Source organism: Mus caroli, unplaced genomic scaffold, assembly GCF_978045245.1.
Source record: "Mus caroli unplaced genomic scaffold, Mus_caroli_1 scaffold_20, whole genome shotgun sequence".
Taxonomy (NCBI): Eukaryota; Metazoa; Chordata; class Mammalia; order Rodentia; family Muridae; genus Mus; species Mus caroli.
Window position 1 is genome coordinate 54,206,792 of NW_028227275.1, and position 17,687 is coordinate 54,224,478.

General features: G+C 45.5%; 1 protein-coding gene across 1 annotated transcript in view; it reads right to left on the reverse strand.

Moving 5' to 3' along the window:
- The window catches only part of LOC110285658 (phospholipase A and acyltransferase 3), a 28,612-nt gene extending 12,032 nt beyond the window's left edge, over positions 1-16,580 (reverse strand). Inside the window, exons 1-2 of the mRNA XM_021151982.3 lie at positions 16,442-16,580; positions 16,039-16,102 (exon numbers count right to left, since the gene is read on the reverse strand). Of these exons, the coding sequence (XP_021007641.1) occupies positions 16,039-16,053 (15 nt within the window). The 5' untranslated portion in view covers positions 16,054-16,102; positions 16,442-16,580. The remainder of the gene's footprint in view (positions 1-16,038; positions 16,103-16,441) is intronic.
- Positions 16,581-17,687: the final 1,107 nt, after the last annotated feature.

Consider the following 17,687-nt stretch of genomic DNA (forward strand, 5'->3'; position numbering starts at 1 on the left):
CCTTCAACCCAAAATTTGTCCTGCCTACAAGATGTGCAGGAATAAAAATGGAGCAAAGATTCACACAATGTCCAACCGGTGACCGCCCAACTTGAGACCCGTTGAGACCTGCTCTTTTTAACGTAACTGTAGCCATTTTGTATTCAGTTTCCATATTCCTTACAAGGAGAAATTAAGTTCACTCACTTTTTAGGTGTTATTACTTTAACAAACACTGAAGAACATTATTAATAAGTCAAAAAGTCATGGTTGAATTTCTTAGACTCTGTTGTCTCAATAGACTGGAACGCCGCCGCCCCACCCACCCACCCCCGCCCACTACCTGTGCCTCCCCTCTTACTTCACCTAGGACCACCGACTCAGAAAAAATGTTGTGCCACTTCACTGCACCTCACTGCTTGCCTTTAAACTTTCTGGTTTTTCATAGAAAAACCCTGTCCTGTGTACAGACTGGCACCACATTTATTCTCTGAGTCACTTTTTTGTGGTCCTGATTGATCAGTCTTGGGGTGTGAGTTCAATAAACTATTTTCCCTTAACTGAGATCAATGTTCACATCATTTGTACGGCAATTCCTGAACTTTAACAAGACCCACCCTATGAGAGAGAACTGCCCGACACTATTGATGATACTAACAAGACCCACCCTATGAGAGAGAACTGCCCGACACTATTGATGATACTCTAGTACTCTTACAGGCAGAAGCCCGGCACAGCTGTCTTCTGAGAGGCTTCATCCAGCAGCTGATGGAAACAGATGCAGAGACCCACAGCCACACATTAGGCAGAGCTCTGGAAATCTTGTGGGAGGGTGGGGGGAAGGACTGAGGGTGCTGAGGGGGGGTCAAGGACAACACAAGAATATCTACAGAGTCAACTAACCTGGGCCCATGGGGCTCACAAAGACTAAACCACCAACAAAAGAACATGCATGGGCTGGACCCCTGCATATTTGTAGCAGATGTTCGGCTTGGTACTCATGTGAGTCCCCTAACAATTGGAGCAGGGGTGGTCTCTGACTCTGTTGTCTGCCTTTGGATACCCTTCACCTAGCTGGGCTGTTTTGTCTGGCCTCTGGGAGAGGATGTGCTTAATTCAACAATGTGCCAGGGCAGGGTAGTAACTCTAAAGAAAAGGGGAGAGGAAAATAGGCGGAGGGGTATATAAGATGGGACTGGGAGAAGAGGAAAGGGGCTGTGATCAAGGTATAAAATGAATAGATAGATAGATAGATAGATAGATAGATAGATAGATAGATAGATAGATAGATAAGGCAAAACATAAAAAGAAACAGTAATACAAAGGAACTAGGAAAATAGCTCAGTGGTTAAAGGCACCTGCTGCTCTTGCAGATAGCCCAACTTTGGTTCCCAGCACCCACATCAGGCAGCTCACAGTTACCTGTAATTACAGTTTCAGGGAGCTGAGTGGTCGACACCACAGGCTCTAATCTGCAAGTTAACAGGTTTTGCATACTTGGTAAATAATTGTTCTCTCTCTGATACAACAGAATTGAGGAGCTGCAACCAAGACTGTGTAGCCTGCAAATATCCCAGTAAGTAAAGGGCTTGCTTTGCTTGACATCTATTTCATCCCCAGCGTCCACAGGAAGGAGTCGAGCATGGTGACATGTGTTAGCATCCATCTTTCTTTCTTTCTTTCTTTCTTTCTTTCTTTCTTTCTTCCTTCCTTCCTTCCTTTCTCTCTCTCTCTCTCTCTCTCTCTCTCTCTCTCTCTCTCTCTCTCTCTCTCTCTCTCTCTTCCTTCCTTCCTTCCTTCCTTTAAATTAGATATTTTCTTTATCTACATTTCAAATGTTATCCCCTTTCCTAGTTTCCCCTCTGAGAATCCCCTATCCTCTTCCCCCTCCCCCTGTTCCCCAACCCACCTACTCCCATTCCTAGCCCTGGCATTCCCCTATACTGGGACATAGAACCTTCACAGGACCTAGGGCCTCTCCTCCCATTGATGACCAACTAGGCCATCTTCCTGCTACATATGCAGCTAGAGCCATGAGTCCCACCGTGTGTTTTCTTTGATTTGTGGTTTAGTCCCAAGGAGCTCTGGGGTTACTGGTTAGTTCATACTGATGTTCCTCCTATGGGACTGCAAACCCCTTCAGCTTCTTAGGTCCTTTCTTTAGCTCCTTCATTGGGGGACCCTGTGCTCTGTCAAATGGATAACTGTGAGCGTCCACTTCTATATTTGCCAGGTACTGGCAGAGCCTCTCAGGAGACAGCTATATCAGGCTGATATAGCAAGTTCTTGATGGATACAGAAAATGTGGTACATTTACACAATGGAGTACTACACAGCTATTAAAAACAATGACTTCATGAAATTCTTAGACAAATGGATGGATCTGGAGGATATCATTCTAAGTGAGGTAACTCAATCACAAAAGAACACACATGATATGCACTCACTGATAAGTGGATATTAGCCCAGAAGCTCAGAATTCTTCTTAGAAGGGGGAACAAAATACCCATGGAAGGAGTTACAGAGACAAAGTTCAGAGCAGAGACTGAAGGAAGGACCATCCAGAGACTGCTCCACTTGGAGATCCATCCCATAAACAACCACCAAACCCAGAAACTGTGTTAGCATTTTGCCCAAGCTCTGCCCCATAGTTACCTGGAAACATCCAGGTGTGCCTGACTCACTATGAAAAGGGCTACTTGCCCGCTCTGCTCTCTCTTGCTCTTGCCTTCTTGCTCTCGCCTCTACTCTCTACTCTTTCTCTTTCTTTGCCTTTTTCTGTCTCTACTACCCTCTTAACTCCCCTCCTCACACCCTGAATAAACTCTATACTATACTATACTCTTCTATACTATACTATACTCTTCTATACTATACTATACTCTTCTATACTATACTATACTCTTCTATACTATACTATACTCTTCTATACTATATTATACTATATTATGTGGCCGGTCCCTGAATGGGAAGGAATAGCTCAGCATGGGCCCGCAGAGGTACCTCCTTCCCACACAACCACCAAACATATTCCTCCTCTCCTTGTCTTTTTTATAAAACACAACAATGTGTGCTTACAGTGCCAGCTCTGGGAGGAGAGGAGACAGGCAAATCTTGGGTTTGCTGTCTAAGCAATTGAGCATAATTGGCAGCCCACTCCAGACCAGAGAAATGCTGTCTCAAAAAAAAATTTTTTTTTGACACCAAAGACACAATATCCAAAGTTATTATGAAGTTCTGTGGGGTTTCTAAAGGCACAAACCACAATTGCCTCAACTCTAGGGATTTCTTTTGCTACATGAGGTTTTATCACGGTGTTGTTGTTGTTACTGCAGCTGTTGTTTGGGTTGTTTGTTTGTTTGTTTGTTTGTTTAAGCAAGCAGCAGTTAAGCAAGATTACAGAAGCAGAATGAGTTGACCGATGAATATTTATGAGTCCGGAGTCTCCGAGATCAGTTTCCTCGTATACTCAGCTGCTGATGGGTCATAGTCTAGACATCCTGTGGTTAACAGTCCTTAGGTTAGGCATAAGGCTATGCTAACTCTTAGATATTTCTTTTGCACACAGTAACTTAGTTTGAAACCCAGTTTCAAATGAAGCTAGTTTTTAAACATTATATTATCTTCTGGCCTGGGAACTATACACACAAAAACACCCAGACACACACACATACAATAATTTAAAAAATAAATAAATAAATAAAGGGGCTGAAAAGATAGCTCAGCAGATAGAGTGCATACAGCTGTGGCAGGTGACCCAAATTTGGTCCCTAGCACCCACACCAGGCAGCTCACATCACATACACACACACACAATTAAAAATAAAATAAATCAGGGGCTGGAGAGATGGCTCAGTGGTTACGAGCACTGACTGTTCTTCCAGAGGTCCTGAGTTCAGTTCCCAGCAACCACATGGTGGCTCACAACCATCTGTAACGGAATCTGATGTATCTTTTTCTGCATTTTTGCTTGTCTCTTCTGTTTCTTTATCATAAGTTTCTATGTAGCTGAACTTTGGGCAACTGGACAGACAGACAGACAGACAGAATAGGTAACAAGACTAATAAACCTGACTCTCCTTTAAGTTGTTTTCAGGAGCTTTGACAAAATTTACCCTCCTATAACTAAGCAGGATTGTATCTTATCACCAAGAGTGGCCTCCAATTTTCCTGTGAGCTGGAGTGGCTTATATTCAGGGTTAAATGACCCCCAAAGGGCACCTTCGACTCCCAGGGTAGCCTGGGAAGTGGTCAGCACCACCCTTGGTATTCCTGGCCACCAAGACCAGATTGGGTATATTCTACCCTGGACAGAAGCAACATTCGATTTGCCCCCATGGATGAAGGTTTGTGTGGTCCAGAATGGACGAGGTGGTCACACCCTGGTCATAGCAAAGAAGACTGCCCAGAGGCCCAGCCCTGCTGGGAACTAAAAGCCCTCCAAAACTCCTGTCCTATAGGACTCTCAGAAGGGCCTTCTCCTTCTCCCATACCCTCCTCTTTACCTTGCACTATCCCCACCTCTCCAGAGCCCATTGCCTCCTCTTCCCTCTGCCTCCTCTCAGCCTCTCCTGCTTACCCCATTCAATTACTCCTCTGCCTCGGTTCCCCAGTGAAGCCAGATTCAGTCCTTTCTCCTCTCCATAGCCATCAGAGAGGTCACAATGGGTGTCCAGATTCGGTTTCCTCCCCCAGCCAGCCTGGGACTTCAGTTTCCTCCCTCCTCTAATGTGCAGCATCTGTTTCCTATCCCCAAAGCAGGAGCAACTCCAGACTCAACCTCCCCCTCCCTGGGCCAACCTAAAGCTTCAGTTTCCATTTGATCCCTGAAACAGAAGGACTCCAGCCCTGTCATTCCTCTACACCAGGCCCCCATATGTCCATTCCATTTACTACTGCAGATCTTTACAACTGGGAACTAGAATCCCACTTTCGGCACAGACCCTAGTTCTCAGATTTCCCTGGTTGATTCTGTTTTCTTTAACTGTCTCCCAACCTAGGAATGACTGCCCACAAATTCTCTAAACTCGCTTCACAATGGAAGAGAGAAAAAAAAATCCTAGCAGAAACAACTATGGTGCTACCTGGATTAGACACTCTTGACAACTACTAGAGAATGACAGCAATTGACAAGGCTTTACCCAGGAGAGCATACTGGAACTGTGGGGCAGAAGGAGGTAGAAGATCACTCCATGGCTACCACAGGCAGGCAGCTCACATCTGTACAAAGTAGCTGATGTAAAACAGGGCTCAGATGAATCGCCTTCAGCGTTTCTTGGGCTCCTTCTGGAGACATACTTATATACTCCTGTACCATACGCCCCTGTAGATCCAGAGGACCCAGCAAACTTCAAGGTGACTAACTTGGCCTTTGTAACTCAGGTGACCACAGCTGGGTGTAAGAAAATCCAAAAGATGGACAGACTTTGAGGGAAAAATAGGTCAAAATTATTATAAATATCCCAAAAAGTGTTTGCCAAGAAAGACAAGGAAGACTCGCTAATATAAATAAGTAAATCAGGCCACTGTGGCAGCACTGCGTGCTCCTGGCACCCTCAGCCCTGGACAAGCCACCTACAAGTAAAAGAAAAAGCCCCTACAAACGGACCAGTGTGCTTCCTGCAACTGGAAACACAAATGTCCCCAGCGGAAACAGGTAGTCCCTCAGCCAATTCCCATCCTGTCTCTGGAAGAATAGGAGGGGCATGGCTCCTTAAAAGTAGGCCTCTGGCCCCTTGGTATTGCAAACTTTATATTCTCCAGTACAGGGGAATGCCAGGGCCAAGAAGTGGGAGTGGGTGGGTAGGGGAGCGGGGCAGAGGGAGGGTATAGGGAACTTTCAGGATAGCATTTGAAATGTATATAAAGAAAATATCTAATAAAAATAAATTTAAAAAAAAAAAAGTAGGCCTCTGGAGCCAATGTTACCCTTCTCCATTGGAGGCCAACCTGTAAACTTCCTTGGAGACACGGGAGCATTGTTCCTTATTACAGAAGTCCCTGGAACCCCTTAATAAAAGAACAATGGAAGTGCAGGGGGCTACAGGGGAAATTAAAAAATATAGTTGGATTATAAAACAGATTGTAGTTTTTATTCTTGCTAGATGAGATCAACAAATTTCTGTTATAAAAGGGCCACGGTGATCCCAGGAACCCAGCTGACTGCTGTTGCGTTCTGCACAGGAAACATGGGCTGGATCAGCAGAGAGACCACTCAGATGTATGGACAGGGTTACCTTTTCCAGAATGGGGCTCAGGAAGCCACCACAGTACCCCACGCAGCACGGATGGGAACAGTGACAAAGCTGACACTGTGTGCCCACAGCATTTCAGAACAAAGCACTTTTATTTCCCACAAAAGAGAGCTACAGAGCAGCTGCTTCCCTTAGCAAGCAAGTTGAGGAATTTCTGGCCTCTGAAATTCATGTTGAAAAACAACTCCAACTAGCTCAGTGGTAGAAACAGATTAAATATATCCTATATATACACGTGTACATCGGATCTTTGAAGAGAACAACGTGAACTTATATGAGTAAGCACAGAAACAAAACAAAACAACAACAACAAAAAAATTACTTTCAAAAAAGCAACCTGAAGCCAGAAGTGGTGAATCTTTACTCCCAGCACACAGGAGGCAGAAGCAGGTGGATCTCTATGAGTTTGAAACCACTCTGGTCCACTACAGAGTGAGTTCCAGGACAGCCAGAGCTACATTTTTAATAAGCAAGTAGAGGTTAGAGGTGGTGGCGCATGCCTTTAGTCCCAGCATTCTGGGTGGCAAAGGCAGGTGGATCTCTGTGTGTTCAAGGCCAGCCTGGTCGGCAAAGCAAGTCCAGGACAGCCAGAGTTACACAGAGAAACAATGTCTCAAAAAATAAAGGCGGTGGGGAGACTTGAAGCACTGGGGATGTAGCTCAGTTGGTAGGGCATCTGTTTGCCATGTACAAAGCCATAGGTTCAGTCCTCTGCACTGCATAAAACCAAGTATGGAGGTATAAGCCTGTAATCCCAGCATCTGAGAGATGAAGGCAGGGGGAGCAGAAGTTCAAGGTCACAGCCAGTACCTTGGAGGCCAACTTGGGTTTCATCAAACCCAATCTCAAAAAATGCCTCTCTCACCGAAAAACTAAGTGGAGACATGATGACGTCAGGGTCTAATTCAGCGGTAGGCACTTACGTAGCATGCCTAAGGTCCTGGGTTGGAGTGTCAGAATCACCATCTCCCCCTAAGAAGACATTAGTATTCTATTTCTGCCTAGTGTACACTTTTACACACTTGTAATAACAATGAATTCTATATTATGCACGATCTGAGAAAAATACAACAAACTGGGCTAGTCCCCGCAGTGATTGATAGAAATGTTGGTTTTCTTATGTTTTATTATTTGATTCTTTGAACTTTTTTTAAACTATAAATTACTTTAAAAATAAAAATTTTAAAGATCTGTGTGTGAGAGACCACATATGGATTATGTATCTGTATCAGTGTGAGTGTTCATGTGTGTCTCTGTGAGTGTTCATATGCATGTGTCTGTGTGTGTTCATGTATGTATGTGATGTATCTGTATCAGTGTGAGTGTTCATGTGTGTCTCTGTGACTGTTCGTATGCATGTGTCTGTGTGTGTTCATGTATGTATGTGATGTATCTGTATCAGTGTGAGTGTTCATGTGTGTCTCTGTGACTGTTCATATGCATGTGTCTGTGTGTGTTCATGTATGTATGTGATGTATCTGTATCAGTGTGAGTGTTCATGTGTGTCTCTGTGAGTGTTCATATGCATGTGTCTGTGTGTGTTCATGTATGTATGTGATGTATCTGTATCAGTGTGAGTGTTCATGTGTGTCTCTGTGACTGTTCGTATGCATGTGTCTGTGTGTGTTCATGTATGTATGTGATGTATCTGTATCAGTGTGAGTGTTCATGTGTGTCTCTGTGACTGTTCATATGCATGTGTCTGTGTGTGTTCATGTATGTATGTGTTTGTGTGTCTCTGTGTATGTTAATGTTCATATGTATGCCTGTCTGTGTGTGTGCTCATGTGCGTACAGAGCCCAGAGGTCGCCATCAGATTCCTCACCTTATCTTTTGAGACAGGGCCTCTCACTGAACCTGGAGCTCACTAACTCAGCTAGCTGCAAGCCCAGGAGCTCCAGGGCCTCTTCTCTCCCCACCTCCCCAGTGTCGAGACTGCAGGCTTGTACAGCAAGAGCTTTGCTGACTGTGCTATCTCTCCAATCCCATTATTTAAAATAATAATAATAATAAGTGAGAAGAAAATGCTCACATATTGAATACTTGGGTTTTTTTAACTGAAAAAGGTAGATGCCATCTGTTACCAAGCCCTCATAAAACTCTCAATTAGGAGTATTCATTTATTATTGATTTTCTAGCATTTAAAATTGTTTAAATAGCTGGACAGTGGTAGCACATACCTCCCACCATTTGGGAGGCAGAGATAGGTGAAGTTCAAGGCCAGCCTGGTCTATAGAGCTAGTTCCAGAACAGATACACAAAGAAAGCCTACTCAAAAAAAAATTTTTTTTAAATAAATACATATCTATGTTTTCGTTTTGGTTTTGTTTGAATGTGAGGAGGGTGAATGATATTCAATTTAGAATCAGAGGAGGGGAGAAACCACCTTGAGATTTGACATTCTGGAAAGATGACTTAATGGCCAAAACCACTTGTCATGCAAACCTGATGACCTGAGTTTTCTCACCAGACCCCACTACAGAAGGAAAGAACCAATTCCCAGAGTTGTCTGACTTCCACACGTGCGCCACAGAGAGAGGTGGGAAATGGAGGATAAAATAAATACATAAAATAAATATAACATTTTAAATATTTTTGAAAGAAAGCTGGTGTGGTGGCTCAGAGCACATAAGAGGGGACCATGGTAGGTTGGGGGGGTCAAAGCTGCCACAGCAGTAAAAGAAGAAGGCAGGTTATCACCTATTGAAAACAGAAAGCTTTTGACTCGGATTTTGACTAACAGCAGCCAATATTGAGGTGTGGGTGGGCTGCACTAGAGGTTTGTTCTAGGGCAGGTTTCTAAATGGGTGGGTATCCTGACTGCTACACTAGGAAGTAGCCTGAAAGAAGGCCACACAGGGCACTGGAGGAAGCAGGAGAGGCATGGATGACCCAAGCACTGCAACCCAGACAGTGAGAAGGGCAGGCTGGACCCACTGAAAGCAGTCAACTGGCTTTTCCAAAAGGTTATGGTATTTAAGTAGTGTGGCCAGTGTAATAAAGAGTTACATTAGCAATGCCATTCCCAAGATAAAAACTATCGTCTCTAAACCAATACGAAGTAAAACAATTGGTTTGAACTATTTAGAAATGTAAAAGGCAGAAAAGGCTCCAGGATCTCTGAGAATCATGTTTAAATTGTCAGAGGGATTGTTTTAGTCAACAGTTCATTTATTCTTTTTTTATGATTTACTCACATGTCTATTTACCGTCCTCCACTCAACCAACCACCAGCTTTTCTATTCAGTAATGGCCTTTTAAATGTGCAAGGCACTACGTGCCTCAGCTCCTAGATTACAGGCCTGAACTACTAAGCCTGGCTACTGATGGCTCTGTTTAACTCGAGCAGGATTTAATTTTCAGAAACAGCACAGGGACTATGCTTAGGGCTCTGTGTTCAAACCAAGGCTCAACTACTTACCACAGAGTCCTGGACAAATTTATCCAAATTGTCGCTAGGCTTCATTCTCTTCAGCCATAAAATGAGGACAGTTATATGTGAACCGGATTCAAAGTTTCATCCTGAAGATTAAGTCAAATCTATGAAGCACTGGGTGGAGGAGGAAATAGCTCAGTAGATAAAGTGTTTGCCACAGAAACACAAAGGTCTGAATTTGATCTCAAGAACCCAGTTTAAAAAAAAAAAAAAAAAAAAAAAGCCAGAGTGTTGTGGTGTAGTGTGGTATGGCGTGGTGGCAATACATGCCTTTGATCCTGTCACTCTAGAGACAGAGAGAATCACTGGATCTCTGAGTTCCAGGCCAGCCAGAGCTACACAAAAATGCAAAGCAAACTGGAATGAGTAAAAGCACCTGCTATGCAAATGAACCAGTTCACCTGAGTCTAGAGCCCATGCAAAACCCCAGAAGGCGTGGCATACATTGCGGCCCAGCACTCTGTAGCAAGAAGGAGGCAGAGAAGGAGAAGGTGCCAGAAGCCTATAGGCCAAGTACCCTGGAGTACTCTACATAAAGGAGGAAACGAGAGAGCTTGCCTCAACAAGGTAGCAGGTGGGAAGTAATTCCTAAAAGTTCTCTCTTCTCCATCCGTGCACTGGGGCACACGGCCAGCCAGAAAGGCCTAACTGGGGTTTTCCAGACAAGCAAAAATCGAAGTCCCCTCCCGCCTGAATGACTCAGTGGTTAAGAGCTCTTAGGAGGACGCAGGTTTGAATCCTAGCACCCACATGGCAGCTCACAATCGTTTGTAACTCAAGTCCCATGGAATCTGAAGCTCTCTTCAGGTTTCTGTGTGCACTGCCTGCACATATTACACAGACATATATGCAGTCAGAACACCCACACAAATAAAAAATAAAATAAAAGATAAAATAGAAATGAAAGGGACAGCGCCCAAAACTGTCCTCTTGCCTCTCAGCCTCCCGATGCACACTGCGTGAATGTGCGTGTGGGCACTGTTTTACAAACACAAGCCGCACGGAGGAAACGCTTAGCAGTCAGCAGCTTTGTCACTCCCGTGGCTGGGCGCTGTGAGTTTGCCTTATGCAGAAACAGCAAGGGCACTCTGGTACTTATGAAACCCAACCTGGGAGAATTCTCTCCCTGTTCCTGTAAACCACATGCCCCAGTCAACATGAAAAATTCCTGAGCAGGCCTTTCACTTTTGATACTGAGAAGAAGGTCTGGAAACTTGTGAAAAACAAAAGAAGCCTGGGTCTTGCCAAAAACAAAAAATCAGTGAGAAGCTGGAGAGTCTCCATGCCACGGTTTTGAGAAAAGAAAATCCAAGGAGCTTGAGGCTTCCCCCAGAAACACACCAGGCACCTGTGGAAACCCGGGGAAACTTCTGGAATCGATCTCTGGGAATTTTCTGATTAATCAGGACTCCTAATACCTATGCAAGTATGGTTTCTGTAAGAAATAATTGTGATAATGGCTGAGCACTGTAAAACCACTTAAACCTAAAGAAAAATGCTAGCCTATGCTGTAGGCAAGATGGGTGCCGGGAAGGGGTGCAAAGAATAAGGAAGAGTCTGACAGCTCTGACTTCCCAGCCTCTGGGCCAGAAGAAAGGTAGACAAGACCTGGCCTGACACATTAGCCTTCCTTATGTCCCTGCCCAGGCTGCCTAGTTAGTCAGAAAGGACAACCCCAGAGTGCACCCATGTCAGAAGTACTAAAGCCCCAAGCATGATGGAAAAAGAAGGAAATCTTGCCTGCCTGCCTAGGCTCACCAGCGCCAAACCTCAGGCCTAGTCTCCTCCAGGGTAAGCCTGCCCCTTTCTGCTTTCAGAACGGCCCCACCCCAACCCCCTACTCACACGCCACCACCAAGCCTTACTGGGGCATCCACAAGTTACCTGGAATCCTTATAACAGCATCATTTTAGAGATGAGAAAAATGAGTTTCAAGGTGGGGGTGAACTTACCCAAGGCCTCAGAGGTGGTCCAGCAGCCATGGCAGCCATTCTACCACAGACCTGCTTGGATCTAAGTATCCAATGGCAAAGCAGACAAAGGGGTAGGAAAATGTGAAAGAGATGGCTCAGTGGGTAAGAGCACTGACTGCTCTTCCAGAGGTCCTGAGTTCAATTCCCAGCAATCACATGATGACTCACGACCATCTGTACAGCTACAGTGTACTCATATACATAAAATAAATAAATAAATCTTTTAAAATTTTTTGAAAGAGCTTTATGTAGGGTCCACAGAGAAAGCCTGTCTGTCACTCTCACTCTGCAAAGCCCCAGCTTCAGCTTTAGAGCTGGCTCTCTTCTAAACTGAAACCAGCTTCAAGGTCTAGTAACAGATAAGGTGAGTGAAAGAGAAAGGCCTCCAGGCCTCCTCCCTCTCACCCTGCAGAGCAAGCTGTTCCTGTTTCTATGGTCACAGCCCAGCTGTTTCTGATTGCGTTTTGGATTTGATTTAGTTTCTCCTTGCTGATGGTACTTTGTTTTGTCCTGTCATTGTTGATAGTGCTGGTGGTAGTGGACTTCACTTATTTGTTTTTGAGATGGGGGTCTCATTGGAGCCCAGCCTAGCCTCCAACTCTGCATGCTGCCTCCCCAGCGGAAGAATTACAAGGATCTGTTTGACCATGCCTAGCTCTACAGATCTCATAGACAGAATGACTATAATAAATAAATAAAAGTGACCATTCCACACCACCCTGACACCTAGACTGGGTAAGGAGTGGAGCAGCCCACCAGCATTCAGCCTGGCACTTAGAGGGTCTCATCAGAGGCTGATGGCCCGGGGAGAGAGAGGGACACCCCTCCAGCCCCTTTCAGCTTCAGGAGTGAAGCTGTGGCCTGCAGGACCAGAAGCATCTTCTGCATCAGAAGCATCCTCTTCTCTCCCCTTTCTTTGCACCCAAGCCAGCTCCACAGACAGTCCCAGATGTCAAGCTCAGATCAAAAAGCAGTAAGGCTAGGTCCCTTTTTGTGAGCTCTCCATAGCCTCAGAAATAGTGTCAGGCCTTCGGACCTCCCCTTGAGCTGGATCTCACTTTGGGCCTGTCGCTGGACCTTCTTTTCCTCAGGCTCCTCTCCACTTCTATATCTGTAATTCTTTCAGACAGGAACAATACTGGGTCAGAGTTCTGACTGTGGGATGGCAACCCCATCCCTCACTTGATGTCCTATCTTCCTGCTGGAGGTGGGCTCTATAAGTTCCCTCTCCCTACTGTCGGGTATTTCATCTAAGGTCCCTTCCTTGGGGAGGAGGTATGGGATGTGGAACAGTAGAAGGGTGGACAGGGGGCGGGCAGAAAAAAATATGGAGTATAAAAAATTAATTAGGGCCGGGCAGTGGTGGCGTGTGCCTTTAATCACAGCACTTGGGAAGCAGAGGCAGGTGGATTTCTGAGTTCGAGACCAGCCTGGTCTACAGAGTGAGTTCCAGGACACCCAGGGCTACACAGAGAAATCCTGTCTCGAAAAACCAAAATAATAATAATAATAATTTAAAAATAAAAAATAGAGAATAAAGACAGACAGACAGGAAGGAAGGAAGGAAGGAAGAGAGAGAGAGAAAGAGAGAGAGAAAGAAAGAAAAAAAGAAAGAAAGAAAGAAAGAAAGAAAGAAAGAAAGAAAGAAAGAAAGAAAGAAAGAAAGAAAGAAAGAAAAGCAGTAAGCCTGGCTTGATGTCACACGCCTTTAATACCTGCACTTGGGAGGCAGGGGCATGGGGATCGTTTTGAGTTTGAGACTACCTCGGTCTGCATAGTAGATTCTGAGGCAGCCAGAACTACATAGAGATGCTATCTCAAAAAATAAATAAGCCTCACGTGGTGGTGCACGCCTTTAATCCCAGCACTCGGGAGGCAGAGGCAGGCGGATTTCTGAGTTCGAGGTCAGCCTGGTCTACAAAGTGAGTTCCAGGACAGCCAGGGCTATACAGAGAAACCCTGTCTCGAAAAACGAAAGAAAGAAAGAAAGAAAGAAAGAAAGAAAGAAAGAAAGAAAGAAAGAAAGAAAGAAAGAAAGAAAGAAAAACACAATAATAACGAAGACAGAAGGCAGCCTGTGCAGCCTGGTCTGAGGCTTGAGATGCACCCTGGCCTTGCCGAACTTAGTTTTACTTTTAGTTCTCACTTCCAGGAAACATACTCAAAGTTCAGCATTGCAGTGGGTGGATGTGAAAGGACCTGTCATCAAAACCTCAAAAAATAAACCTCCTATCCAGTTACAAAGTTGAGGGCAAGGAGAGATCTGGGCTGAGCTTTTCCAGCTGCCTTCTCCTCCCCAAGCCACAGAGCCCTGCCCAGTGGGCTACTTGGACCTCTCCCTACAGCCCTGCATTTTTAGTTTGGGTTAGGGCTTTGGGTTTTTTGGTTTGTTGGTTGGTTGGTTTTTGTTGTTGTTGTTGTTTGTTTGTTTTTACCTTTTTACTTTATGTGTATGGGTGTTTCGACTGCATGTGTCTGCGGATCACGTGTGTCCAGCACCCTTGGATACCAGGAAAGGGTGTCAGATCACTTGAGATGGGAGTTACAGCCTGTTAGCTGTGCTAACATGAGTGTGCTGGGAACTAAATCCATGTCCTCTGGAAAAGCATCCAGTGCTCTTATCCACCAAACCATCTCTTCAGCACTGTTTGTTTGTTTGTTTGTTTTGGGTTTTGTGAGACAGGGTGTCTCTGTATAGCCCTTGGCTGTCCTGGAACTCACTTTGTAGACCAGGCTGGCCTCAAACTCAGAGATCCACCTGCCTCTGCCTCCCTAGTGCTGGGATTAAAGGCATGTGCCACCACCACCTGGCAACCCTGTTTTATTTTGTTTGAGATAAGGTCTCTCCACAGAGCCAAGGATAGCCTCCAAGTCTGCATCCCAAGTGGTGGGTTTACAGGTGTGTGCCACCATGCCTTCATTCACAGCCCTGGAGATGAGATGACAGTACATACTGAGCTGGATGTAGGAGAAAGAGTGACACGTCTCCTCAGTCTGAGGAGAGAGGATTCAACAGTGAGATTTCATAGCTTCTACATAAGCCTGCAATTGGTGTATATTTATTTCTTACTCTTTTAATTAAAAAAATGAGTGAGGTGGCTTATCAAGCAAAGGAGATTGTTGCCAAGCCTGATGACCTGAGTTCAAATCCCAGAACCCAAATAGCGAAGAAGAGAACTAATTCCTGCAAACAGCTCTCTGACCTCCACCTGTTTGCCACGGCATATGCATGCCCCCCAAAACACATACACACATACACAAACACACACGTACATATACACAAACACGCTTTTTAAATTGTCTACTACGAGAAAATTAAATCAACACACGGCTACACAGTCAAAGCGCACAACTGAGACAAACACGTATTTTTGTGAGTCGGCTCCTCACGGCTCCGCAGAGTTCAAGCTTTATATGGAAAATATAAAATATAGTGCTAACTTCTGTGCTCTTGGGTTTTCCCGGGTTCAAACAGAAAGCAAAACAGCCTGGCCTCACAGTACCAGAAACAGAAAGTGCAGCCTGGAGTGACTCTGCTGCTATGAGAGCTGTTAGATTTTAAGTGTTGTTTTCACTTGGGAACAGAATAAACTTGAACTTGATTATAATCCCACACCAGGTACTCAGCTGGAGCACAATCCCAAGAGGGTTGTCTGCAAAACCCTGAACCAAATCAACAGAGTCTTGTTAAAATGAAGAAGACATTTGTCCCGTTCCAATCTCAAGACATCATGGGTTAACAAAGATGCGGGGGGGGGGGGGGGGGGGGCGGCTGGGATGTGGCTCAGTCGGTATAGAGTGCTTGCCTACCATGCAGGAGGGCTTCACAAAACTGGGTATGGGGCCTCACAACTATAATTCCAGCACTCAAGAGGTGGGGGTAGAGAAACCAGAAGTAAGAAACTGTCCTCGATAAATAGGAAGTTTGAGGCCAGTCTGGGCTACCTGAAGCCTTGTCTCAAAAACAAAAGCAAAAAAAAAAAAAGAAAGAAAGAAAAGAGAAGGGGGATGGAGGGAAGAAATGAAGGAAAAGCCAGAGCTGAGTGTTTGCTGGCAGCAGGGATGGCCATGGGTCAGCTGACAAGACAAAATTAAGCAGAATCAACTTCAGACATTCGACCCAGGAACCTGCCCAGGGTCCGGGTTTGAGAGGAAGACCCAGCCCCCAACTTCCCCCCTCTACTGCTTTCTATTGAGCCTGTTTCAAGCAGGGTGGCAGCCAACTGCTGAGGCTCAACAGGTGGCAGCTGACCCACAGCTCATACCTGATCCCCCAAGGGTTCAAAGTGTAGCTCCTCTCTTCAAAACAGCGAGTCAGACCCGGAGAAGACAAGAGTCACCATTAAAACTCTACTCCCATCCCTGGCCCACCCTTGGCTTCTCACCCCGTACTTACTATGGGTGCTAGCATTTTCCAGGATATGTGAGCTTCAACTTCAGCTTAGCAGCAGCGTGGATGCCTAAGACACAGAGGGGAGCAAAGCTCATTATGTCTCTAGCAAGTCTCCAGGAGCAGGGTAGCTTTTAGCAGGGCCCTCCAGAAACTTCCACCAAACTCCTCCAACTTTCTCGCTCTCTTCCGCTCTGCCCTGCGCTTGCCCTTGAATAGACAAATCCCTCGCTGTAGGGATACTTGGTCGCCAGCAGGGTTCCTGGCCAGGCATTCGCGCGCCCCTGGCTCCTTTTCTCCGCGGATGGCAGACAGGTGGAAGCTCTCGCCTGACTTGTTTACGCAGCCGAAACACTCTCCGCCTCCCAGACAGCCCTCGGGGACCCGCAGAGGCACCCGGGCTTCTCACCTTTGCTTGGGTCCCAGAAAAAAGCTCTCCAACCTCCTCGCGCCCCAAGTAGGCAAGTGGAGGCCAGCGCAATGGGGACTGGTTTAATGGCCGCAGAGTCAGGCCGCAGGTCACCCCGCCCCTTCTCCTGTAACTGGCTAATGAGAGCGTCGCCAAGGGCTGCCACTACTCAGTTGTCACTTAGATGCCTCCCTCCCGCTGAGCTGCGTTCTGGCCTCTCTGCTCCTCTGCCCCAGATTCCCCAGCCCTTGACAGCCTATACACACCCCTCATGGAAGAACATGTTATGTCGAATTACATTTAATCTTTGTATATGAATCATACCAAAAGGCTATTTGTTAAGAGTAATACATGCCTGAAATCCTAGCATTTGACAAGCTGAAGCAGGAGGATTGCCATAAGTTTAAAGTTAGCCTGAGCTACTGTTTGAGATCTTCTCTCCAAAATAATAATAATAATAATAAATAATAATAATGATGATGATAATAATAATAGCCAGATGTAGTTGTTTATGCCTTTGTTTCCTGCACTCAGGAGACAGAGGCAGGCCCATCTCTGTGAGGCTAGCTCCACATAGTGAGTTCAAAGAGTGCCAGAGCTATGCAGAGAGACCTTGCCTCAAAAATCCAAAATATAGCCGGGCGTGGTGGCGCACGCCTTTAATCCCAGCACTTGGGAGGCAGAGGCAGGCAAATTTCTGAGTTCAAGGCCAGCCTGGTCTACAGAGTGAGTTCCAGGACAGCCAAGGCTATACAGAAAAACTCTGTCTCAAAAAAACAAACAAAAAAAAAATCCAAAATATAATACTAAAAATAAAAATAAGAACAACAACAGTAATATGGGGTTGAGGAGCTGGCTCAGGGGTTAAGAGCACTTGCTGCTCTTGCAAAGGGCCCCAATTGGTTCCCAGGATCCACATGGAGGCTCACAACTTTGATTAACTCAGTTCCAGGGGATCCAATACTTCTTTTGACATTGTTACTCATAAGGTACACACCTGGTACATGTGCACACATGCTGACAAAGCACACATAGAGAAGACAGCTTGCACAGGGTTTCAGCCAATAGGAAGTCTTTATCAGCCTGGCTGTCAACTACAGTGGGTGTTCAGTGTAGCACTTAGCTTTTCTCAGAGTGAGCTTTTAAACACAAAAACCATGTTCTGGGTTGGCATTCTTCAGTTAACAAGAACAATTAGGGGCTGGTGAGATGGCTCAGCGGTTAAGATCACCGACTGCTCTTCCAA